At 41.8% G+C, this 27,229-nt stretch overlaps 1 protein-coding gene across 8 annotated transcripts in view; it reads left to right on the top strand.

Annotated features, from left to right (window-relative positions):
* Positions 1–5,122: 5,122 nt before the first annotated feature.
* ZFX (zinc finger protein X-linked) overlaps positions 5,123–27,229 on the top strand; it is a 28,048-nt gene continuing 5,941 nt past the window's right edge. The window contains exons 1-7 of one of the 8 annotated variants that reach the window (XM_005281551.5): positions 5,138–5,263; positions 6,214–6,441; positions 11,251–11,339; positions 11,870–12,433; positions 22,018–22,167; positions 22,380–22,523; positions 22,620–22,754. In XM_005281551.5, coding sequence (XP_005281608.2) covers positions 11,279–11,339; positions 11,870–12,433; positions 22,018–22,167; positions 22,380–22,523; positions 22,620–22,754 — 1,054 coding nt within the window. In that variant the 5' untranslated portion in view covers positions 5,138–5,263; positions 6,214–6,441; positions 11,251–11,278. Of the gene's footprint in view, positions 5,264–5,793; positions 6,442–11,250; positions 11,340–11,869; positions 12,434–18,103; positions 18,123–22,017; positions 22,168–22,379; positions 22,524–22,619; positions 22,755–24,489; positions 24,609–27,229 lie in introns of those variants that run through there. The other 7 variants (XM_008170213.4, XM_065579396.1, XM_065579375.1 and 4 more) reach the window with 7 other exon arrangements.

The raw sequence follows: 27,229 nt of genomic DNA, 5'->3' as shown, positions 1-27,229 counted from the left end.
GCAGTGTTCAATAAATATTTGTTCTGTATTTTGGAAAGAAGCAGGTTGAGGTATTCGTATCACATGAGGATGATGAAGAACTTGCCAGTGCATTAGTACCTGAGCCCAGGTCTACACTGCAAACTTTTGCTGGCATAGCTATAGCAGTGTGATCCCTGATTGACAGAGCTGTGCTGGCCAAAGCCCCTAGTGTAGATGCAGTTACACCAGCCAAATTGCCCACCACGGAACAGCTGGGAGGGATGGGAGGAGCTGGCTGCCCTACAGAATGGAGAGTTGTATCCTGGAAAGCAGTGACTCTAAAAAGGATTTAGAGGTCATGGTGGACAAGCAACCCAACATGAGCTCTCTGTGTGACGTTGTGGCAAAAAGGATTAATATGATCCTTGGATGCATAAACAGGCGAGTAGTGAGTATGAGTAGGGAGATGATTTTACCTCTGTATATGGCATTGGTAAGACCATACAATTTTGATGTCCTTTTTTTTTAGAACGTTAAAAATTTGGGAGGATGCAGAAAATATCAACAAAAGTGATTTGAGGGATGGAGAAAATGCCTTACAGTTAGAGACTGAAAGAGCTCAATCTGTTTATCAAAAAGAAGATTGAGAAGTGACTCGATTATAGTGTATAAATACCTTAATGGGGAGAAAATAGTGAGTACTAAAGGACTTTTTAATCTAGTGAAGAATGCATAACAAGAATCAATGGCTGGATGCTGTAGCCCCATTAGTCTTTGCGGGTTGAATTGCCATCTCACCAGTTTACACAGGGTTACAGTATTACAACTAATCCATCTGGCACTGATTACTTGGCAACTTGGGTAAATATAATGCTGTGCAATGTCTGAAGCCCCTTGAAAGTCTCAAATTTACAACAGTGACCATCACTACACCACCAGTGTAATCACTGGAACCAACTACCAAGGGAAGGCGTAGATGCTCCATCTCTTGAGGTTTTCTTCCAAGTTTGGATACCTTTTTCGAAGATATGCTTAACAAAATACAAGCTTTGGTTTAGTCAAACACGAGTTATTGGGTTCAATACCGGGGTAAGTGTATGAAAATTTAATGGCCTATGGTATATAGGTCAGACTAGGTCATATATTGGTCTCTTCTAGCCTTAAACTTTATGAAATCTATTCTGGGAAGGAAGCTGTTTATATGGTAAAAACTCCGCCCTCTGTTGTAACCATAGCTTGCCACAGGCAGGTCTGCAAAGATAGCTACCATAGGTCAGTACATTAATCCTTACATCACTTAGGGGGACATGAAGACATGTTCTGGGTGATACCAACAGAAGAGGGGATGGAATTCTGGAATCAGAAGGTTCCATAGTAGTTGGTGATGACAATTAGGGGGTACCCCAACCCCACTGGAAGAGCTCCAGTGGGAGGGAGGGGGCAGGTTCCTTTGCAGGAAACAAGCTGCTGCTGCTTGTGGGTTGCTAGGTAGCGGCTAGTGTCAATGTTCTCTTACCAGGGCTGGGGGTTTCACTTGGTCTCTTTCATTACTGTGAGAAAGTTCAGGAAGGGGAAAGGGGCTTATTTCAGAACAGCCAATCTCTCCATGGCATGCAGAATAAATGCAGCAAAGGGGTTACAGGAAAATACCCACAGGTGAACAGGGACCTGGATTCAGGTTCCCACCACACTTCTAGCATTCAGGGTTCTGCATGGCACCCATGTATCCAGCATAAGGGTGGGTTGCTCACTAGGTGTCCAGTCCATCCCTGCCATGACCCAATCATTTGTGCCTTCTGCCTCTGCGAGGATATAACCCTGATCTGCATCTTGGGCTGTGGCATGGTGACACTCACCATCACAGCACCTCCTGCTGGTTGTTCAGGGAATTAGCTCTTTTCCAGCTCCAGAGCACCCTCTGCCAGCTGATGTCTCGCCTGCTGCTGGCCTGTGTCCCTCCCAGAACCCAGTGCCCTCTGCCCAGGGGTTCTGTCCACCACAGTACCCCCTCACTCTGGGTCTCCCCTCTAAGGGGAACCTCCAACCCCCTATCCCCACCTTGCCTCAGTGGCTACTGCCAGTCTCCATTTAGCCCCCACTCACTGGGGCAGACGAAAGTCTGTAAATCACTCATCATCAGCAACGGAGGTTGGACCAGCTGCCTTTGCCTATTCCTGGGCTGCCTCAGTACCCTTTTGTGGGCCCTTAAGTCGGCCTGCAGTCTGGGGCTTTGCTAGGCTGGAGCTCCCCAGCTCCCTCTGCCCTTCCCCAGCACTACTCCATCCTAGGTACTCTCTTCAGCTTCCCAGGCAGCCAGGTCCTTCTCTCTCAAGAGCCAGAGATTGTCTCTGTCTCTCAGCCCTCTTATAGGGCCAGCTGTGGTCTGATTGGGGCATGGCCCCACCTGTGGCTGCTTCCCCCTTCAGCCTAGCTTCTCCCCACACCGCAGCCCTTTCCCAGGGCTGTTTTAAGCCCTTCAGGGCAGGAGCAGGGTGACTACCCCGCTACATGGACACTTAAGTGGAAATGGTAGGGCAACTTAAACATCCTCTTTAGACTGTAAACTTTATGACCTAAACACTAGGCACGGGGAGGGTCATATTGCTGTTCATTGTTATAAAGCTTTTGATACCAGAGCCACATATATTAGAATCTGTAAGAAAATGTAAAAAAAAAAAAAATTTTTATGTTTGCAAATTTCCCCCACTTTGTCATTTTGTTTAAGTAGACATTTTCTGACCAGCTTTATTGCGCGTGGTTCATTTTAGGGGGAGTTGCTTTAGTGAACTGTCCAGTTAACTATCGGTTACTGATTTAAGGTAGAGCAGTGGGTCTCAAACCTTTTTACTGGCAACCCCTTTCACATCGCAAGCCTCTGAGTGCAACCCCCCTAATAAGTTTAACACAGTGTTTAATATATTTAACACCATTATAAATGCTGGAGGCAAGTGGGGTTTGGGGTGGAGGTTGACAGCTCGCAACTCCCCATGTAATGACCTCGTGACCCCCTGAGGGGTCCCGACCCCCAGTTTGAGAACCCCTGAGGTAGAGCAATACCAAATCCTCTTAGTGGCAGATTAGTAAATCTAAGATCATCTCTTTCAAAAATTGTCCTGGTATTCTGACCTCTCCCATCCAAACAATATTACCTGTGCAGAAAGCAGGGTTAGTTTACATATACACATTATCCTTCAGCACCTATTGCCAAAATAGGCTTTAAAAAACAACAACAATTAGCTTAGGCCCCAGTACCACAATTTATTGTAAGCAGGTGCAGCAGTCCAGCTACATGGAACAAGTAGAATCGGTACATTAATGCAATTTAAAGGAACTATTTCTATGAAGTATTGTGCTTTCACCTCCATTTTTTTCCTTGCAACTTTCACATATTTGGATCTTATACAGTTCAAAGTACATATCCACTGTATACTAAACTGAGAAATTAATTTGCAAATGTTATTTAAACTGTTTTTGAAGCTTGCATCTTGATATGTGAAAGACTAGTGCACAGTTAAATTGCAACAAAATGGAAAAAGCCAAAAATATCCAAGTTAAGGGCAGCATCAACTGTCTCCATTCTAGCAAGTATATTGCCTAATAGCGTCTCTGGTATTTCCAGGTTTGTATCACTTGCATCACCACCAACTTAAAAATTTCAATTGTTTTAATTTTTTAAACTATTGTTAAAAGTAGCATTTGTATTTCTTGATTACTGTAACAGACAAACGTATTTGCGTGACTGTCCTACCAGTTTCTTTACTTTGTGCATGGTCCATTTCAGTTAGTCAAGCCCTTTATATACGGGAATACTCCCACTGAGTTCAGAGGGCCTACTCATGGGCATAGAGTATGTCTACACTACAAACAAAAGACTCGTGACAGTGAATTTTAGAGCCTGGGTTAACTGACTTGGGAGTGTGGGGCTAGCACTATAAGACAAAAATAGCAGTATAGATGTTGGGGCTTAGGTGGGAGCCTGGCTCTCTGAAAAGCTAGGGCAGCGGGTCTCAGAGCCTAGACTGTCCTGAATGTCTACATTGCTATTTTTAGCCCTGTAGCAGCCCATCAGTGGACCAGGCTCTGAGACTTGCTATCTCAGGTCTTTTTTGCAGTGTAGAGGTACCCAAAGTTATTCATAGGGGTAAATATTTACAGGGTTGGGGACTTTGCTTACTCATTTTTGACACAGCAACAGTGCATTTTTTTTTAAACAAGAACAGCATTTTAATAAATATAATTGTAAAACTTTAAAATTGGCGGTACTCCAAATTACATTTAACTCGTTTTTGCTTTGACAGTGTTCTTTAACTTTTTTCTCCTCATACAAGTTTATAAAAATGAACAGTAATAGTGTTTTTAGATTTTTTTTTCTTCTGTTCTTATATGGGACACCACCACCTGAAGCTATGCTAGTTCTTTACAGAAGGATACAGAACACATACCATGTGTATTAAAAATCCTCAAGGAAAGTAACTACTATTACGTGTGCAAGAAGCCACTTCCAATATGTAAAGGTCGGGGTTCGGTTTCAGTCCTATTTACAAGACACCAGATCACACCAATCCCATTATACAAGTGAACTGATCGATAAGTTTTCCACTAGGGCTCACTTGGAATTATCCCGGGCCACCCCCCCCCCCCGAGATCCGCTACTCAATCCGATTTTATTTCCACATGCAAAAAAATACAGACCCCCCCAAAATAATAAAACACAAAACCAAAACCGCTTTAATTCCCCCCCCCCAAAAGCGGCGGCGGCAGTTTCCAGGATGCGTTGAAAATATATGTTGGGGGACGGGGGAGCCAGGCCACCCCGTGGGTCAGTGTCACCGACTGGAGCGGGGGTGCCTAGGCCCCGCCAGGCAGGGGGCCCCGGCCACCAGCAGCTCCCTTCTCCCCGGACCGCGCTGAGCGGCTCTGAGCCCGGAGCGGAATTTTACGGCCGAGCTGGAGCGGAGGAGGAGCCGCCGCCGCCGCCCTCCTGTTCGTCCTCCCCGGCAACGGCGCCGCCGAGTCCCGGGCCCGCTCCGCTGCCCGCGGCCCCGGGCGCTTGGCCTGAGGAGCGGCGCAGGCAGCGGCGGCGGCGTCTCCCTTCCGCATTTTCCTGGGTCTCTCTCGGGCAGTGACGTGACGTGCTGACGGCGGGCCCGGCCCGGGGAGCTTGGCCGCTTCCACTCAGCTCCGAGCTCGGCCCCTCCCTCCCCTCCCGCCCGCCCCGCCGCAGCCACCGCCGCCGAGCTCGGCCCAGTCGCGCTGCGAGAGGCCGCCCCGAGCCGAGCGCCGCCGCCCGCCACCCCGCACGGTAAGCAGCGCGGGCCGGGCCTTCTCCTCCCCGTGCCCGCAGCAGGCCGCGGCGCGGCGCCGCAGTGCAGGCCCGGAGGAGGCCGCAGCTAGGCCGCGCCAAGGCTCCGGCAGGAGCGGGCCGCAGGGCCGCGAGCCGGGCTCTCGCAGCGCGACTGGGTGCGGTGCAGCCGGGGCCGCGCCGTGTGGGGAGAGGGGTCTGGGCCGGGCCGGGCCGGGGGGCGGCGGGGCCAGGCCCCGAGCTCGGCCGAGAGGGACTCGCGGAGCCTGTGGAGGAGGAGACAAGATGGCGGCGGGGCACAGAGGCTGCGAGAGGCGGGGGCAGGGCGCCGGCCGCCATCTTGAATTAATCGCTCGTCCCAGCAGCCAGGCTTCCCCTCGTGCGGGCCGGGCCAGCGAGGGCGGCCCCAGCCCCGCTCCTCGGCCGCTGCCTCCCCCCCCTCCCCGGGGCTGCGTGACAGGGGCTGGCGCTGTCCGCCCCCGGCGGCTTCCCGGGCCCCTGCAGCGCCAGGGCCGCCAGCAATGCGCCCCGCACTGCGGAGAGAGGAGGGCGCCCGCCCGCCCTACCGCCACCACCCTCGGGAGGGGGCAGGGCAGGGCGCGCCGCGCTGCAGCCCGACACACACCCCTCCCCCCTGGCGGTGCCTTGAGCGCGGCAACGCTGAGTTGTTGTGAGCCCCGAGCGGGGTCCCCTCGATGCCGCTCCCTGCCCTGCCAGGGGGCTCTGCGGGCGAAGGGGAGCCCGGGAAAGGGTCCCCTCGCTGGGAAGAATGGCTGCCCGCCTATGGAGGGCAGTGAGTTCTCCCCCAGCCCCGGCTGGAGAGCCCCCTTCACTGAAGAGTTTCAGAGAGATACTTGGGGCTAAATATTTCCCCGATTTAGGTTTTATTAAAATCAGCACAGACTCAGTCTGACCCAAAACATCCCCGTCACCCTCTTTTCTTAATCCAGAGGAAACATCCTTTTGCCCAGTGTCTGCAAATCCAACATCCAGCACTGAGTTAATGCATGAGAGTGAAAATGAGTTTGGAGCCTGGCTGTAGGCCACAGAGAAACTATGCTGGTTTTACTGTCCAAACTGAGGAAGATGCAGAAAAAGAAACAAGCAGCTAATCGTATTTGGAACATTTTTCATGGTTTTAGGACTTATTTGTGAAGTCGAGCCCTTGCTTTATAAAGGTGTAATTTTGAACATGATTTTTCCTTTGTGTGTGTGCGCTACAGTCTCAATGATCAAGTCAGGCAGGGGAACCTGGTTTCAACACAGTGATAAGTTGCTTGTAGGCTAAGGCATTGGACTGCTCAGGCCTTTAGCCCAATTATGGGGACGCAGTTAGATCCCGTCTACACTACTTTTAAAACTGTGATGTGACCAGATCAGGGAAAAATCTTGTAATTGGTTCTCCTGACTCAGTTATACTTCTCAAAAAGAAGAACAGGAGTACTTGTGGCACCTTAGAGACTAACAAATTTATTAGAGCATAAGCTTTCGTGGACTACAGCCCACTTCTTCGGATGCATCCGAAGAAGTGGGCTGTAGTCCACGAAAGCTTATGCTCTAATAAATTTGTTAGTCTCTAAGGTGCCACAAGTACTCCTGTTCTTCTTTTTGCGGATACAGACTAACACGGCTGTTACTCTGAAACCTGTAGTTATACTTCTGATGTAGATGGGGGTCTTTCACTGGGGATGGGAGGTAGGGAATTTTGCAGATTGTTCTTCACTAGTGGAAGCGGGGTCAGGATTTTGTTGTGCTTTTTAAAAATTTGGTATGGGGATGAGGGAGATTTTGCTCTGTATATTGGTATCTTTATGGGAATGGAGGTGCGTGAATGATTTTTGTATGTTGTTCTCATCTGTAAGGATGGAGAAATGATTTTGCTGTATCTTAGGGTTTGTCTACACTTAAAACACTAGTGGCACCCCTGCCAGGGCTGGCTCCAGGCACCAGCTTGGCAAGCAGGTGCTTGGGCGGCCACTCCGGAGAGGGGTGGCAGGTCGAGCGATTTGGCGGCAATTCGGTGGACGGTCCCTCACTCCCACTGGGAGCGAAGGACCTTCCGCTGAATTGCCGCCGCAGATCGCGATCGCGGCTTTTTTTTTTTTTTTTTTGCCTGCTTGGGGCGGCCAAAACCCTGGAGCCAGCCCTGACCCCTGCAGCTGCACTGCTGTAGTGCGTCAGTGTAGATACTACCTATGCTGACAGGACATAGTCTCCCATCCATGTAGATAATCCACCTGAGAGGCCATAGCTAGGTTGATGGAAGAATTTTACATGTGAATTTAAGGTCAGCTTAACTATGCTGCTCAGGCATGTGGATTTTTCACACCCCTGGACAACGTAGTTGTGCTGACCTAATTTTGTAGTGTACACCAGGCCTTAGTCTTCCCCCTCTTGCTTCCTTTGGAAGGGGGTTGGGTAATGGAATTCGCATGTTTCAATGTCATATTACAATCTCACTCTCCTGCACATATTCTTTCTCCATTCATTGTTTTCTTGAATGATTGTATTTAAGGTCAGAGTTATGGGGAAAGATGTAAATAACATCTTGGGAAATGAAGCGTTTTCTTTTGTAGGGTATTTTTATTGAATTGCTAGCATTTTAATATCATTTGTATTCCAAATATATTTTTTCTTACGTGTCCTCATATCAGAAATTTGCCTTGATTTTCATTTGCCCAAATAAAGTTGTATTGCTTATGTAAGCAGATATTATAAGCATCCTGTTAGAGCTGTCTTTATAGTTTAGCTTTACAGACTAAACTATGCAATATTTAAGGTCATATTTATTCTAAAGCTACATGAAACTGACTTAGTTCTTGATCCTTCAGTTGGATCAGTATACCTGCAAAGAGGCTCTTTGAAGCCATTGGGGTTCCACATGGGTGCAGAGGTCTCTGCCTGGATCTAGTTGTAGAATTGGGGTCTTAAAGTGTATTGAGGCAAATCTTATTTATTCCAGTAGAGGCTAGTTTTAAAAAAAAAATTATAAAACTTCTATGTTGTACAAGTTACAAGTGGTAGAAAGTCTGTCCTTGATTCACCACACTAAATCTTAAAAATCCACTTGCTTGGAAAGCTTTCTCAGATGACTGAAATCAACATTTGCAGAATGTAAGCCTTTCCTTTGCAAAATTTCTGATCTCAATGGTTGAGCATGAACAGAGTTAAACAAATAAAGTACTGTCTTCCTGAATTTTCAGATGGACAGCTCTAGCACCTCTACTGTTGTTGGTGTCTTTACTAAGTTGCATCAGGGTGAGAACTGACCAGAGACTTGTCAGTTTTTACTGCTGCTACTCAGAATCTGTGGGCAGCCTTGAATAATGGTGAGAATCAGGTCAATTCACACTTCTGGAACTTAGAACAGTAGTAGAGGAAAGCAATAGAGTTATTCCTAGGGGAGAAGGACCCAAAAGGAGAAGCTGAGTAATGGAGACCTCCCTGTGCAGTAGCCAGAAATTTGAGGGAAAGATAGGATAACAGATGGATAACATCCATCACAGGAGCAAGGAGGCCATGGCGTGGGAGTGGGGAATAGAGAGCGTGAATTCTCCTTCCAGCAGCCAGTGGGAATTGGAGCTTCAAAGTCATCAGACTCTAACTTATCAAAGGTTAATATATATGATAAGATGGAGCCATTAAGTAGGATCCAGAAATAGTACTTCTACTTGGCATTGCTTGGGGACAGAGCAGGTCACTCCATTTTTTTTTGGTCAGTTTTTGGCTAGCAGGTTTAGTTCTTGCTACTAGGTATCTGATACATTTACAAGTCCTGTGTGTGTGCATGAATGAGGGGGATGCATAGAGGGGTATGTTAGAGAGGATAAGTTAGAAAAGAGAAATAAATGACTGGGGGTGTAGTATGAGAAAATATAGGTAAGACAGCAGAGAACATAATGTAGGGAAATATCGAGAGATATGAATAGGTGGAGAAAGAGAGAAGGAAAAGAAGCAACTATAAGAAGGCACCACAGGAAAACATACTATTATAGGAAATAAATTCTTAATAGACTTAATAGACCTGAACTTGTTCAATTACTAAAGCTGAACAGATTAGGGACTGGTGATTAATACTTGAATAAATGATTGTCTTAGAATACCTGGGGTGCTAGAGTTCTTGCTTTTCTACGATAACAAAAGTTGATAAATCTGTGATCTTTCCTAGATCCAAAGCTAAAAAAGTTTCTTCCTAATGAGTATTTGGGGTCCTAGATCTGTGGAGGGATCTGCTTGGGCAGACCCTTACATCAGTGCAGAGTGCCATTGACATAATATCTTGACATTCAAAATGGCCTGATTGATCTCAACAGAACTCCATAACAATCTGTCAGTGCAGATCCCTTTTCAAGATTGGGGAGCCTTGGACTACAGTCCTCCACAGTTTGTCAGTGCAGATCCTCTTTCAGAATCTAGGGTTGCTCAACTGGATTTCTCCAAGTAACAAAGGAGTCCATGAAAAAAAGTATATTTTTTACATCGGACTGCAGCTGCTGTTCTCATAGTTTAATTTCTGGCTACATTCCCTCTCCCCCCCCCCCCCCCCCCCCAAACTTGTTTACATTATTTTTCTCAACAGGAGGATTTGTTAGCTGGGAGTAGCAGAGGATTAGGTTGTGCAATGATGGGGTTGGAATATATTTGCTTCTGGCGGCGGGGGGGGGGGGTGTTTGGGAATGTTTGTTTGTTTATCAAATAAAGAAACTCCCCCATGCAAAAACTTAATTAATATAAAGGAAAGATGGAGAATGAAAACAAATTGTTGAAGTTTTCAGTTAAGGTTTCCATAAAAATCTTAACTCTTTATATTGGGCTCATGCATTGTAATAAGGCATTATGATGATAGTGGGGGTTCCTGCCCATAATTGGCAAAAGTATTTGGAGGGAGGAAAACCACATGCCTTCTACCTACTGACATAATTCTTCTTATTGGAAGAAATCTTCAAGGAGATTCTGTCGCCTCTTCCTGGTCTTACACATCAAATCCCCCTAGCTTGGATTAAGTTCAAGGGACTAGTCCAGACTGGTTTGCTCAACCCTAATTCTAATGCATATATGCAAGGGGGCAGAATTAAGATTAGAGGGGTAAATTGTAATGAGAATTTCTTAATCTTTTAGTATTTAGATTTTTTGGGAGGTAGAGTGATTTAAGATCTAATCAGTTACTATTAATCAAATAAGTTTTGACGTTGTATCAAACTATAGAGAGTTGATAGAATTTTAAATTTGATAATGTTTGAGACCAGATGGTATTTTTAGTCTAAAAGCAAATGGGTGATGCTTTTCCAGGGAGCCTCTGCATAATCTCACTCATGAGATTCAAAGTGCCTGTGACATGGGGGTCTGGAACCTTGTGGCAATGACCATTTGGGACCCCGAGGGAGGTATGAGATGCAAGCCCTAGCTGCCTTAGTTCCTTTCTGGCTGCCAAAGGCTGTGAACATAAGCGACCCCAGAGCAGTGTCCATTTCTGATTCTATTAGACATCTACCTTTACTCACCTTGAGTAATTTTGTAATCATTATTAATTTGAAAACTCCTCAGCCCATCATCCATCTGGGTTGTACTGTTTACCAGTCTCTCATGAGTGGAAATTTGCAGAGGTTTCTCTCTTTGGGGAATATCTGTATGTATTCACTTTCTCTGCCCATCTTCCTCAGAGTTTTCTATACCTCCTTGAAATAAGAGGTTCAGGAAAAATGAACTGAGGTGTTTAGGGGTCATCTACCCTTTGTTCAAGCCCTGAATGTTCAGTCACATGAGATGCTTTTGAGAGTCCCAAAGGGTATGGCTTTCCAGAGATTTAGGAACCGTACAGGCACCTTGAGTGAAAATCTTGGCCATACTGAAGTCAAGGGGCATTTTGCCTTTGACCTCAATGGGGTTAGGATTTCACTTTTTGAATAAGAGTTTGAGATATGCATGGGGAACTCTCAGAGAACTACAGTTACTGGGCAAGTAACCTTTCTGTTCTTTATTTTTTTCAGGCACTGTGACTGATGAGAATTAAAGGCCATGGATGAAGATGGACTTGAACTGCAGCCACATGAGCCAAATGCGTTTTTTGACCCAACAGGTCTGACAGGAGATAAAGCATATGAGGCCCTTCATGTTAAACATAAAATAGATTATAACCAGTCAGTTGTCGTTACTGAATGAGGCTGGGCTGTTTTATTATTATTTTTGGACTGAATGCTGCACTTGTGATTTTATTTTTAGTTCAGAACAATGTAACTAAAATGTACTGGCTACAGGATACTCTGAAAGGAGAAGTGTTTGGGGGTTGTGGCAGAAGCTCAAAAATGGCTGACCTTATCCATAAAAAAAATTATGGTCTCTTTTAGTTGAATGCTAGAAAACTGGTCTATGTTAATTTGTCAAAGAAATGTCAGTGGCTAATAAGAAAGTAACAGTTTTCTAGTGCTTTTTCAACTGCCCTGTCTCTCTCTAAATAGATATGGTCAAAGATACCAGAATGCTTGTGGTAGATAGATATGTTGTTTATAATCTGAAGACAAATTGTAATAATTTACAGCCCATAAATATCAGCCATGTTCCTTGAATTACTGTGGATGTTTTAAACATTGGTTTAATTATATTTTTCAGGATCAGATGCAGCACATATGGATGGAGATCAGATTGTTGTGGAAGTGCAAGAAACAGTATTTGTTTCAGATGTGGTGGACTCAGACATAACTGTGCATAACTTTGTTCCTGATGATCCAGATTCTGTAGTCATCCAAGATGTCATTGAGGATGTTGTTATTGAGGATGTTCAATGCTCAGATATCATGGAAGAGGCAGATGTGTCTGAAACTGTCATTATTCCTGAACAAGTACTGGGCACAGAGGTAGCTGATGAGGTTTCTTTAGCACACTGCACTGTTCCAGATGATGTTTTAGCTTCTGACATAACAGCAGCAGCATTGTCTATACCAGAACATGTACTGGCAAGTGAATCAATGCATGTACCTGAAGTTGGGCAGGTGGAACATGTGGTTCATGATAATGTTGTAGAAGCAGAAATTGTCACCGATAGTCTGGGAGAAGATGTAGTTTCTGAAGAAGTGTTGGTAGCAGACTGTGCCTCAGAAGCAGTGATCGATGCCAATGGAATCCCCGTGCAGCACCAAGATAAGGGCAACTGTGAAGATTACCTTATGATTTCCTGTAAGTTTATGGGGAAAGCAGTAAAAGATAGAGTGAATGACATTGACTGGGGTGCTGTTCAAAATTTTTTGTTCCTTTTAAATAATGCCAGAGAGAGAGTTTTCTGAAATAGTTATAAAGACAAAGTCTCATAAATATGCATGAATATTTTCAGTTATAATTGTGTTCCTGCTGAGGTGGTTTATTTATGAAGCTAATATAGATAAAGTAGTTTTTCCAGCTATCTGATTATTAAAATAAGCCTTTTAAAATAAAATACTCATGTATTAGTTTACAGAACAATATTTTATATGAATAGTTTCTGTAACAAAGATGTAAAATGCCATTTACTTAATAACAACTATAGGAAATAAACCTGGCATTGCTCCAGTATATGTTGCAAAATCACTAAGCAAGCAAAAGAATGGTTTCACGTAAGTGGAAGAGGGACAGCCACAGAACTGTTCTATTTTTCTGCAGTTTGAAAAATGTCTTGCATCTGAAATATTATCCTTAATGCTTTTGCTAAGCTCCTCTTTTAGATATATAAATACATGTAGCAATAACTTTTTTCTTTTCTATTAGAATGTTTTTTTCTCTTGAATAAACTGACCATGAGAAGGCACACAATTAGCAAAAAGGACAGCCACTATTGCACATAATTGGGAAGCTACCTTGAACTCAAGATTTTGGTTTTTGAATTTTTTTAAGCCCCTTTATACCAGTAGAATGGTATATTAGAATTGCAGTTTTGAAACGTGTGAGAGTGTGTGAGTGAGTGTGTGTGTGTGAGGGAGGGAGGAAGGGAGGGAGAAAAGGAGGGAAAAGGGACACCACCAAATCATAAAGTTAGTTCCCCTGTGGGAAATAACCCTTTGCTCAAACTAACACTGATTTGAATGGTGTAATCTGATTAACATTCTTGGCTCCTATATAATTTATGAAAGTAATGCTATTAAATGGGTTTTTGTCATAGAATCATTGAAATAAAACAGACATATTGTATTATTTAGCCCATTTACGTTGATCCTTGCAGGATTATTTGTTTTGTCTAGATTTTAATGACTCAAATAATGGAACTTAACTGACTTAATATATTGATTCTTGGTTCATTTCCAGGACAGGTTCTTTGACTAGTTGTTCTTTGAATATTTATTTTTGTAATGGAATTTTAGTTTGTTTTGGCTTCACTATATTATCATCTTCCGCACTTATGGATTTGCATAATTCTTCTCCTTGCCTCCATGATCACTTGATTTCTTAATTCCCTAACATTTGACTTCCTAGTGTCGAATATCCTTGTGTAGCTGTGTTTTAAATCAATATAGAGATCAATATGGTCCCTAGCTAAGAAACCATCCTTTTGGACTTCTTAACTTTAGAGAGTAATTGATTGACAACATGAGAGAGCCTCATCATGTTTAACCGAACCAAGGTTTTTTATTCTTAGTCAGTTACTTCTGCTTGGTAAGAAGTAGATCTAGCGTGGTTCCTCCACTGACTTGATTCTTTACTTTCATTGCTATTAAATGCTAATGTGTTTTTAAATATTTTTGTAATGTATTTGGCCCTTCTAGCTCAGGTACTTAAGTAAATTTAGTATTTTATATTCATCTTTTGTTGTAAAGTGTATCTGTTGTTTTCCTTTATATTTTGAATTGAAAGTACATTCTAGAATTTGAGTTAAATGAAAGTTTCCTCCATTACCTTCTACTGTGTTTAAAGCCTGCCTAACAAGTTCTACTGGTTTTGAAGTCAGGAGATTAGTACTCCCTCTTGTTGAGTGGAGATTGTCTAATCTGAATAGTCACTTCATTATAGAAAAAAAATCAAATGATTTTTAAATTCAAAGCTCTCCTCTTTACATCTGCAGTGTATGTCTGTCTTGGTCTTCAGGCTCAATCTTCTTCAGTTGCACTTGAAACCAGATGGCTCTCAGAGAAGATCACCAACATCAGTCTCACCTTTGATTCCCCCCCCGCCCCCCCAAATCCCTGAAATCATCCTTGATTCTATCACAACTTTCTTCAGTTATGTTTATCTAAATTAATCATTTTGGGCAAATGGGTGAGTAGAATTTTGCGAGGTTGACTTAATCTAAGGTACCTGCATCATAGTATCTAAATGTTGCCGGTTTCCATGTATACTACAATACATCGACGTTTTCCTGTTTTCTTAGGAATACTTTTGCCCTTTGTATTATGCTCTGTCACTTGAGAGGCAGAATATTACTCTGATCACTTTATATGGGTCACAAGTTATCTGTCCCATATTCTTCAATGGAATTCCTAGGTAAGATCACTTGCCACCTTCTTTCTGTCTGTTGGTTCCCTTTCATTGTTTTTCCTTTGCTGGATAGGCTACTCTTTGTACCTGGCTTCTTCTCAATCTGATCATCATCTCATTATTCAAGATTGGTTTAGCTGTTGCTCAGGCGAGAATGGCTGAATGAGTGTCTAACAATTGAATGGCTCCACACATGCTTTTCTTATTCCTTCTTCCTATTTATGGATTGAACCTGCATTTTTCTTTCTGATGGTACCTGTCTTAGTGATCTCCTTTCTGTGAGACTTTCCTTCAGCAAATTTATCTACTGTTTGAATCATCCCATTACAAATTAAATCTCTCGTATATGAGACTGCCTTGATTTCCTTGATATGCATTCCATTTCCAAGATAATGCTTCTTACCACTAGTGATACCCTCTTTTTGTGTAGATACTCTGTCTTTGATTGCCCTCAGAAACTCAGTTGTTTGATCTGAACTGGGTCTTGGCTATTTATACCTAACTCAACTCTGCCTTTGGATCCCTAAGCAGAGAATGAAAACCACTATCAGCTGTTAAGCAGCATGGGAAAGGATTCCAAGGGTTTTGATAAACCACACTTTTCCTTTTATCCATGCCAGAAAAAGTCGTTTAAGGAGGACTCTTGATAGATCTTGGCCAAAAGGGGACAGATTATGGACAGACACACATCAACCCGACTCCTCTAGCCATAGACCAAAATTATGATTGGCAAAGCCATTTCTCCCTACATGGAAATGTAGCATTTTAGTAAAATGTTAAAAAATGGCCATAGACAGAAAGATGTTGAGTTTATCAGGGAGGACAGTACCTTAGAGCTGGACATCCAACTGACATTAAGGTTTCTACATTTCTGATTTTACTCAGTTCGTCAAAGCAGGAGACATGCAATTAGCTTTTGTGGCTGAACAGGGGCAATAGAAACAGCTCCATCAGAAGAGAAGTTGTGCTGGATGTTTTAAGTATATTTTGTGCAATAAGAATGGTAAAATATAGGAAATCTGAAGAGATGAAGGCTAACCTAGGAAACTTTGTATTGGTCCAGTATTCCGCAAATCTAGGAAATTATATGATGTTAACAGATACAGCAGGCACATTACATTCACATCCTAATCAGGCCTAGAGTAAGAAATATTTGATTCATGTACCAGAACCAACATTTTCAGTACAGGACTTTTTCAGAACCAAGGGTATTCACAAAGATGGTAACAGTGATTGTATAATTACTTAGGTTTAGAAGGGGCACATTCTTCCCCATCCGCCTGGATGATATTTTTATAAGGTCAAGAGCAATGGACCTAGTCAACAGAACCATAATCCATATGACTTCAGTATTGAAGAATCATGGTTTTGTAGCAGATATAAAAAATGTTTTTGTTTTACAGGCTGTCTTCATCAACAACCTGGAAGTACAGAGCTATTTTTTCTTGAGGAAGTTCTTAAAGGTGGAAGACATAATAGTTTTTTCCCTCAAAAAAGTAACATTTGCTGTCACACCCTATTTAACCGTTATAATGGTACTGTGCATAACTGTCCTGGCCAAGAATGTTTATGAGATCACTGCATGTTGATCATAAGGTGGAAGACATTAGGGTACGTTGGTAAGAGTAATATTCAAGAGCTTAGTTTTTACTGTGCTGGGTAGACAGGAGCCAAATTATGGGAATTGGAGCTACTTTGCTGTAGAGCCCACCAAGTCCGACTAATGACAGATATCAGTCTTGAGTCCTGGGAAATTTATCTATGATAGATTTCTGTTTCTTGGGATTGTAGGAAGTTCGCAGTGTCATCTTACCATTAAAGAAATGTCAGGATGGCCTGGCATTGTGTTGGACACCATCATAACAGTGTTCTGTGTGGAAAAGAAAGTGGGCACAAGATATACTAGACTACATCAGGAAGTAAAATTGCCATTTCAGTGTACAGAAAGTCTAGCTTTTCAGTTGCAATACAAATAAACAGTGTAAATGTACAGATTGAGCGAAAGGTCAGTTTGGGAAATACAGCCTGTTTAGAAACCTACTTGAGTATAAACATTATGGAAGAATGCAACAACCTTTTTTTGCGTTAAGGAAATACTAAACTAAGCAAGTTGTTCTAGAAGCTGGCAAACAACTTATCCTAAGTATTTTGTCTGTTACCTGTGATAGTGAGAATCTTTGGCAATGTAAGGACAGAACTCATGTTGTTCTTATTGTTCCAGACTGGCTCCAGAGACTTGGGGCCAGATTCTTAGTGAAATTGATGTAAATGTGGAGTTATTTTTTTGGATTCAAGGACTGTATTGATGTGGTATTTATTGATTAGTATGTAGATGTAAAAGGATGGCACCTGAATTGTGCCCAATTTATATATTTTTGGAGTAGAGAAAGGTAAGAAGGTTATACCATTTGGTCTTTCCAGGGTCACATTTTGACATAGTTTGTAGTGCAATTTGTTCATATATAAGAATTTTTCATTTTAGATTTAATGTTTGGTGGGAGGCAAATGCTGTAGTAGTATGATGATGATGGGCGATCACTTGTTACCGAGTCTGATAGTCTTCCATGGGAGTTATGGGTCTTCCAGTGGCTAATAAGACCAATCCTTGAACCACATGTTCTATTTGAATGAGGACAGATTTTTTCAGACTCAGCAGGAGGCTGTTGACCATGACTGGAGACTAGTCTCTCCTTCCTCCTGCGCCTCGTGTCCTCTTCGGCTTGTTGGTGAGCAAGTTCAAAATGCAGGGGACCATCACGTAGGACTTCACTCCATTTTAAGCTATCCTGGGCAAGTGTCTCCCAAGTATCAATGTCAATATTAAATTTTTTTAGGTTGTCCTTCAGCAAGTCCTTATAACGCTTCCGTTGTCCAACCATGTTACGGTAGTAGTATAGTAGACAATTAACAGATTAATTCAATGTTATTAATATATAAGCTATATTTTGTTTTTCCTTGTACTGCTCTTAGTCATTCCTTTATTATCTGTTGGTCTTACTGTTATTCCTCCATATGGAGACTATCTAGATATGCTTTAGATTAGGGGTTCTCAAGATTTTTCATGTTGTGGACTACATTAACAGATTCTTTGATGGACCACTTCTACCTTTGCACACAATTGTGCAGTCCACCTTCCTCTTCCATTTGTGATCTCGTAAAATCACTGTAGCAACTATAGCAATTGCATACATAGAAAAGTAACATTAGGAAAGTGTGTTTTTTGCCATTTTTTAGAGTAAATTTAGCAACTTTAAATGAGAAAAGAGCCAGCGTCATGTGATCATGAGCTCTCTGAAGACCACCAGCAAGTGAGCATGCATTCTTTGAGAAATTAAATTAACAGATAGGAACACATTTTCCTTTTTTACTTCCAGGAGGGAGAATATAAGAAAATGGCAGCATCCTGTGTTTGGCGCATTCATGGGTAAGACAGGTTTGGGGTAGTACCCATGGATAGGTCATATATTTGAATTAAAAATTCAAGCATCTAAGAGGCTTCACATTTTAAACATTGACCAGGTTGATGTTTGTAAACCACATTTTCTCTAACTGAGGTTGAAAAGCTTGAAAAATACAGAAAAATGCGTGGAAAGTGTTCATTAAAAAAAAAAAAAATTCACTATGTAACCAAAATAACATTTTTAGACTGCACCCTAAAATAAGTACACCTCTACCCCGATATAATGCGACCCGATATAACACGAATTCTGATATAACGCGGTAAAGTAGCGCTCTGGGGGGGTGGGGCTGCGCACTCCGGTGGTTCAAAGCAAGTTTGATATAACGCGGTTTCACCTATAATGCGGAAAGATTTTTTGGCTCCCGAGGACAGCATTATATCGAGGTAGAGGTGTAATTACAAGGATGATACCAAAGCCCAAATAAACCAGTATAGATAGATGCTTCAGTGTGGCAGGCACACTACATGTCTTGATCACTAATCAACCACCCAACTGCACTGTGGATAGCAGACAATGGCCAGCAGCTGCAGCCAAACTATACTTCAGTGGAAACATGCTTTATATATAGAGCCAATTGGAGAGGGAAATGGTGTTATTCCTGCTGGGATATATTTTGTTTCCCCCTTGTTTCCATCTCACCTTCTGATTTCCTTTTCCTTCTTTCCTTGTTATCTCTGATCTTGTCTTCTCTTTTACTCTTTTCTCATCCTTTCTTCCCCACTTTTCTCCTATTGAACTTACTGCACTATTTATCATATTTTCTACTCTTCCTCTAATCTGCCAAGCACTGCTAGCATGTTAATGCTGCAAACTCTCCCAGAAATATGTGTGGGAATTTTTCCTCCAAGGGGAAAATGTGGTCCTATATTTCTACACATACTCACATTTTAAAAGTTTGGCATGTTTTTGTTTTGTTTCTTAAATAGGATTATTAAAGGATACTTTTATTAAATAGGAGTCATATCTGAGGTTTATATATAATGTGAAGGGGAGTCGGGAAACGAACTAATTATAATTTTGTACATTGAAATATGCACCAATTGCCTTAAAATTGCATTTTTCACAAAGATTACTCTCTAGCGTAGGAAGACCTTATCCATTATCTGGAGGAGAAGGAACTGAATTTTTGATTCATAAGCCAGAAACCTTCTATACATTATTTAAACAAACAAACAAACAAAAAAACCCACCAGACTCTACAATTAGAAGTTAATTGTTTTAAAAAAGAAAACCAAAAACAATTCCTGCCTAACATAGTACTGTGGACTCTAGAACCTTCAGTTATTTTTTTCCTTGTTAAGGACTTGTTCCTGCATCCATTTAAGTCAGTGACAAATTTCCTATTGACTTCAGTGGTGCAGTATCAAGCCCTATTGATGAGAAAGCACTATCTAGATGGACAGTGCTGATAGTCAATCCAGAAGGGAGTAATTAAATCCTACAGAAGGAACAAAACAAAAAGTATACTTGAGGAATGATGATAATACATTTCCCCTCCATGCCAGAATTTTATTTATAGTTGGGGTCTCGTGTATTTCAAGAAATTTTTTATAAAAGTACATCCAGGTAGCCGAGAACACGTCCTGTAAGGTTGCATTTTCAAAGTAATCTGTAATAACATATCACCATAATGTCTTGCCTTTTTTCTCCGTTTAAAAGGTTCTGAGTTTTATTACAGCTATGTTAACAAGGACATTCTCTTGATCTAGGATCTTGTTCCTAAAGGCATTTCAGATAGTACTCTTGGTTTTCTGGGACTTTGGAAGCAATGTATTATGCAGTGTTCATTCATCATTCACTTGAAAAAATAGTGTTTGGTGCATTCCTGCTGCCATTTCTAGTGATGGGACTAGTAGATTAAAGAACATTTTTAATATTTTGTGATGTAATATAATGCATAATATTCTCTGCAAATAGTGATAGCTACTAATTTACTTTCCTTGTTGAGAAATGTTATGCATGTGTAAATGTATGTATAGTACGGATGAGAGACAGAATACATCGATTGTATGTGGTATAAAAGTTTTATGTTGACATAATTGCACAATAATAATAACAATACCTAGTCTTGTATAGCGCTTTGCATCAGTAGATCTCAAAGCACTTTACAAAGGAGGTCAGTATGATGCTCGGGCTGGCTGCATTGTTCATGAGTGGCAAAACCATGATTGACTAATGCAGATCATTCCAGATGAGCCAATAAGATTTTTATACCATGACATCACGTACTCTGTATATGCCACATGTTACAGAAAGCTATTAGAAAATTTTTAGCGTTTTAAAAGATTTTATTGGTACTGTTTTGCATTTCTTTTCCTCTAAAATTTGTGCCGTTTGTTACCATGATTCCAAACTCTATACATGACTTTGAAGGAGCCATAAAAACCTCAAAAAGAGACTTAAAGTATTTATTGTACATAATGCCATATATTTTAAGTCCAGTTCTTTGGACTCTGCCAGTGCTAGAAGAAATGCTGGATCCTGTTGGAAATGGGAAATCCCTGTAGGGTTGTGAGATAATGGACTTTGTGAGCCTGTGGAAATTAATATTTTGGGATAAAAGGCCACATTTGGGCAAAGAAATATTTTCTTATGGTATGTGTTTTAAAAAGATGTCAGATTTCTGAAGCTGCTTATGAGGTTGCCGTGTTAGAAGCACTACCGGTACTAGTGGCTTAGTGGGCAGAGAGCAGGTGAGCCAGTTAAAAACTGTGTGGAAAATAAATTTATCACATGAATGTGGGTATATGTGTGTGAACTATATTTTCATTCTGCTGCTTGGAGGAAGTCCATTGAGGAGCAGAAATGGAACAGGCACAGTCTTCCTTTAAGAGATTGTTTTGCAATGAATTCAAAATAATAGTGGGGAATGGATATAGGACTGTAATACTCCATACAATTTAAATTTCTCTCTGTAGGGAAGTTGACAGGAATTAATGGAATCAGAATTTGTCAGTGTTAGAGTGGCAATTCATTAGTTTGAAACTGAACTTGGTCCCTTTTTTATGAGCAGGCAGGGTCTGGGATTGCTTAAAATGCTGCTTCTTGGTTAGTGGGAAAAGACAGACCTAGTGTTTTAATGTAGTTAATCCCCTTTCTAGCCAAATAAAGGAGCAGTATTAATAGGCTTAGAAGGGAGCTAGGTCCAGTTCTCAACTGAAGGGACGTCTGTAATATGTGGCCTTATGGGAGAGGTGAGAGGAGTAAAGGACAGCTCTTGACAGGAAGGGAGTTAATAGCTTGTTGGATGTGTATGTGGAGGGGAGAAAGTTGTTAAAAATTGAAGAAGTGTATGAACCCTGGGCTGTAGAATAAGTACTAGTATGTGTTTTTCCCCCTCTTACTGCAGTTTGCTATTTTGGGATATTTCCTGATGGTTGTCATTCATCTTCTCCTCTTTGCTCCAAATTGTAGTACTGGTTCTCTATGTTAGTGGTCAAGGAAGGGCAACCTAGAGAAGTTGTGAAGCAGTTTTGTGTTCTTCACTGTGGCTGTTTCCTTTCTCTTACTGCCTTCATCACCAATATATTTTGGCTAGCTTGGGTTGAAATAGGGCATAAGGGCTGCCCTTGTTTCATCAAGTAATGCAAGAATGCTGCTGCCTTTTTTTCTAATAGAGTGATGCAGCTTATCACTTTTATCTTATCTAGATGATGAAAATCTTGTGTCTTGGATTTGCTTCCGTCTCTCTCCTTTTTTTTTAAGCAATTCTTTGTGTGGCTTCTTCCACTCCAGTGTCAAACCAGTAAATTTATTTTCATTTTTAACCATTTTAAAACTGAAATGATAAAGTGAATCCTCTCTCATTTGCAGCTGTTTGTATAGATTGTGTGATCATATCATAATGTGTCTTTGTAGTGGATGATACTGGGAAGATAGAACATGAAGGTTCTGCTGAAATTACCATGGAAGCAGATTCAGAAAGTGATCCGTGTAAAGTGGACAGCATTTGTCCAGAAGTCATCAAAGTATATATCTTCAAAGCTGATCCTGGAGAAGATGATTTAGGTAAATCAGCATGGTCATTTTAGAATATTCTAACTTGACTTCTGAAATCCTGTATACTCTGAGACTATGTTTTTTCTCAAATCATTTGTGAAGAGCCATGGATTCTAAATGTTAAAGAATATAAACATTTTTTATATTATTTTTCAGTTTAGAATGTAATTTGGTAGAAATGTACTTTAAAAAAACACTTTTATTCTGGTCTTCTTAATTAGGAGGCACAGTAGACATTGTGGAGAGTGAATCTGAGAATGATCATGGGGTGGGACTACTTGATCAAAACAGCAGTGTTCGTATTCCAAGGGAAAAAATGGTTTACATGACTGTAAATGATTCTCAGCATGAAGATGAAGATTTAAGTAAGTAGGTGGCCTTTTTTTGGGGACAGGGTTTTTATTTTCAATTATGTGAAATTATTATTAATGCTGCTTATTTTTAATTTCTTTTTCTGTTAGATGTTGCAGAACTTGCTGATGAGGTTTATATGGAAGTGATTGTAGGGGAAGAAGATGCAGCAGTGGCCCATGAACAGCAAATTGATGACACTGAAATTAAAACTTTTATGCCCATAGCTTGGGCAGCAGCTTATGGTAGGTCATGTACAAGCACTTCTTCAAGACTGGGATTGGTGGTAGCAAAATATCTGCCAAAGCATTTTCAATCAGAATGTCATGGCATTGTGTGTCCTACAGTTCCAAAATGCTGTCACCCATACATCTCTAAACAGATTCCTGAAAAGAAAGATGAAAATTTTAAAGGAAGCCTTTCTTTGTTTCCATTTTAACAGGCATTTCCTTCATATAGATAATGTAGAAGGAGGTACAGCAAGAAGTACACAGTCTTCCAGCTGAAAAATTGTATCTTGAGTACCTCTGGCCTTCACAGTTTTGGTGTACAATAAAGGCTGGCTTGGATATAGAGAGAGGAATATTTTTGTCAAAAGTGACAACTGTAGGATTCATGTAAATCTTAGCTGAGAAGCAACATGTGACTTTATTTTGGGGTGCCAGGATGAGTGCATAAATATATAGTCTGGTACTTGGAAAATGAAATACTTTTAAAAAGCAAGCAGGAAGGGGACACTGTTACTGTAATTTCCATTTAAATAATTCTTGGGTAGAACTCAGAGTTGTTCTCCAATATTTCAGAATTGTTCTTGATTATTGGTATCTAGGCACTAATTGAGATCTGAACTGACTTTTCTCCTTGTTGGAGTAGATCATTTATGTATTTGTAATAGAAGCACTCAGGTACCTCATCAAGATGGGGTATGCTAAGTGTATGCTAAGTGCTGTCCAAACACATAGCAAGAGACAGTCCTTGCCCCAAAGAGTTTACAGTATACTTTTAAATAAATTGCAACAAGTGGTGTAACAAACTAAAGAATGAAGGAGGAAGGATAAAGGCAACAGTGATAGGAACACATGGCTGAGTAGCTGTGAGTCATTTAAAAAAAAATCCCTTCTGTATACCTACCTGTCTTTTATTAGTTGAAAGTTTCACGTAGTCCTCACAGTTGAAGTGAATGTTGAGGAGGGATTTGAAGAACAACAGGGTAATGACTGTACAATCGAGGCTGGCATTATTAGCAACCTGGAAGAGATGAGGTGAGAGGTAACACAGTAAGATAGAACAGTGTTTCCCAAACTTGGGACGCCGCTTGTATAGGGAAAGCCCCAGTCAGGCCAGGCCATTTTGTTTACCTGCTGCGTCCGCAGGTTCAGCTGATTGTGGCTCGCACTGGCTGCGGTTTGCTGCTCCAGGCCAATGGGAGCTGCTGGAAGCAGAGGCCAATACGTTCCTTGGCCCGTGCCGCTTCCAGCATCTCCCATTGGCCTGGAGAAGCGAACCGTGGCCAGTGGGAGCCGCGATCGGCCGGACCTGCGGACGCGGCAGGTCAACAAACCGGCCCGGCCCGAGAGGGGCTTTCCCTACACAAGCGGCGTCCCAAGTTTGGGAAACACTGAGATAGAAGAACGGATAAGTGGGTAGGGGCAGCGTACTGAAGGGCCTTAAAAGATGAGGAGAAGAAAATTGAATTTCTGATGGGAAAGGGATGCCAGTGGATGTACTCAAAAGAGGAGGAGCAATATGGGCAGAATCTTAACTCCTATGTGGATGGACTTGAGTGGACTGAAGTGGATTTTCCAGGATAGAGAAGGAGGAGATAGATGATTAGGGTTTGGATGAGAGTGTTAGTTGTGCAGACAGAGAAAATTCTAGATCTTAAAAATGTTTCTGAGGACGAAGCAGCAAGATTTGAATATATTTTGGATGTGTGGAGCTAGAGAGAGAGTGGAATAAAAGTTGACATCTCGATTACAGATCTAAGTGACATGGAACATGGTGGTGGTGTCAGTAATGTCAGAGAAAAGGGGCAATGAAATGCTGAGGAAATGATTGGAAAAGATGAAGAGAACCAGGAGAAGATGGTGACATGAAAGGCAAGGAGAACAAATATGTCAAGAAGGAGAACGTTTGTTAAAAAGTGCTGAGAGATCAGTGAGGGTGGAGTTGAGACCTTAGATTTGGCCATGAAGAATTCATATGAGATCTCAGTGAGTGCAGTTTCAATGGGGATCCAGAATGGAGTTTGAAGAACTCAAATCAACAGTTGTAGACAGCACATTCAGTGAGTTTTAAAAATGAAGAAAAAAAGGGAGGACAGTAGTCAGAAAGAGAGGTGATACATCTAAAATGGAGATTTTTTAGGACGTGGGAAACAGTAGTGTGCTTGTATTGTCAGGATATGGGATTTGATGGGAGAGGTGAGAAAAGGGGAGCAGAAGTCATGGCCTGGAAGGCCTGGGTGTCACTGGGGCAGGTTGAAGAGGGCTTAGAGGATATCAGATGAGAAACCTCAAAGTCAGTGACAGGTTCAAAGGAGGAAAGAGTGATGGAGGTAATGTTACTGGGGAGATTTAAAAAAAAAAATCACATTTTATTATTTTTCTGCTGCAATGTGGCAGAATTCAGTGGCTCTACTACTTTCCATTCTAGAAAGTAGGGAAAACAGTTTCCTGTATTTGAGAACATTTAGGTCCAATTTTGTCATGTCATAATCTGTAAGGACCCTTGTGTACATAGCTCAGTTATGTTTTATTGTTGTCAGATGTGAAATTGGTTCTCACTTCTAAAATCATCTGTCACCTGCCACACAGACTCTTCAGCCCTTTTTCTGGCTTTCCTCAGCTGATACATGAAGTTCAGAATCCTCAGGTTGTGCATGAGTTTGCTCCTGCCTGCATTTTTTTCTCTCATTCATTCCTAAAAACCCACTTCAACTCTTTACTTTTATCTAGCTGCTTCCTTTGTCCTCTTCCCATTCTTGTCGTCACATCTTCTTATATGCTACCTCTTCCACCTTGAACTGCCTCCCTCTCCTGGAGCATAAAGAGACCACTGTTCGTGAGACCACTCCTTAAAGCTTACGTATTCCACAAAATCTTATCAATGTTAAACAACCAACAAAAGATGTGTTGTTAAATAAAAAACAAATCTTAATTATTTCACTTGTAGTTAAACCCATTATCTGGTGTGTTATATGTCATTCTGGTACTGTTTGTATATTTAGAATGTAAGCTCCTTGGGGCATGGGTGGTATCCTCCTCTTTGTTTTATAGAGTGTTGAGTGTATTGTTCACTCTTGTTAAAATTACCGTATATACTCGATCATAAGCCGGTTCGTTTATAAGCCAACCCCCCCAAGATGGATAAGTAAAAATGGAAAATTTTTATAACCCATTCATAAGCGGATTCTATAATTCAAGGGTCAGCAAACTTTGGCTCTTGGGCCATTAGGATAAGCCGTTGGGGGGGCCGAGATGGTTTGTTTACCTCGAGTGTCCGCAGGCATGGAGGTAAACCTAAGTAAACAAAGTGTCTTGGCGTGCCAGCTGCTTACCCTGACGGGCCGGGACAGCAACTGGTGGGGAAATTTATTTGGGGGGGAGAAGCTGGGAGTCAGGGGAGTAACCCCTGTGACCACCCCCCACATGACCCCACCCCTAGCCCAGGACCCCCACACTCTCCCCATCCCATCCCTTCCCACCATATGTGGGTAGGGCCAGGGGAGGATGTCTCTGACCTGGTTGGAGCTGTTCCAGGCTGGGCGGGGCGGCGTGGCTGCAGCTTGCCAGCCCTGGAGCTGCAGCTGCTTCTGAGGCTGGGGGGAGAGCAGCGTGTCCAGAAGCGGAGAGACTCTGGCCCCGCCTCTTCCCTTCTGTCTCTGCTGGCTGTGCTGCCTTTTCTTGCTCCCTCTGTTGGGGGGAGGGGCTTTGTCCCACCTCTCCCTCTCTATACCTGTTCATAAGCCGACCCCCTCCTCTGGTGCTTCCCTTTTTTATTAAAAAAATTCTGCTTATGAACGAGTATCTACAGTAATTTGTACAAAGTTAAATATCCAGATTTGTGTAGAGTGTGAGTTTTATGTATATTCATGTTGTTCTAGTTCTTATTAAAGTCTCTGGCACATTCAGCAATGACTCCCAAATTAAAGGTCCAACCCTGCAAATTCTCTGCATATGGAACTTTCATTATCTTCAAGTCAAGTCAGTTGGCTTGTACAGAATGGGCATTCACACACAGAGGTCTTACAGGATTGAACCCTGATGGAATAATGGACATCAGGTATAAAACGTGTGACTTGCGTTTGTTCCCTGAGATTAGAAATTCTTTGTACAGAATTACTAACCAGAAATATATGGGAAAATCTTTTCTTAAAATGCAATATTGAGATTAGAAAGAGAGAAACTTTTTTGTGAAATGGACTTCTGTTTTCTTCTGTAAACTACATTGGATTTGAATCCAGATCCTTCCCCATACAAATCCAGTACTGCACCATTCAGTTTATACTCAGTTATACAGTTGTTTTAGTCCTAGATTTTGTCGTATACTATGAAGAGTGCTTGTGGATCAATTAATTTTAATGGCCTTTTGGTTTAACAACATTACCATAGTTTAGCTAAAAGTTATCAAGTTAAAAGGTTCTCTTTCCTATTTTTCATTATAGTTTCTATAGTCCAAATAAATTTGAGTAACTATGGTAGGTAATTTTAATCTATTT

This window comes from Chrysemys picta, chromosome 1 (genome assembly GCF_011386835.1).
Source record: "Chrysemys picta bellii isolate R12L10 chromosome 1, ASM1138683v2, whole genome shotgun sequence".
NCBI classification, from domain to species: domain Eukaryota; kingdom Metazoa; phylum Chordata; order Testudines; family Emydidae; genus Chrysemys; species Chrysemys picta.
The sequence above is the reverse complement of the archived record's forward strand: the minus strand, read 5'-3'. Positions and strand labels throughout refer to the sequence as shown.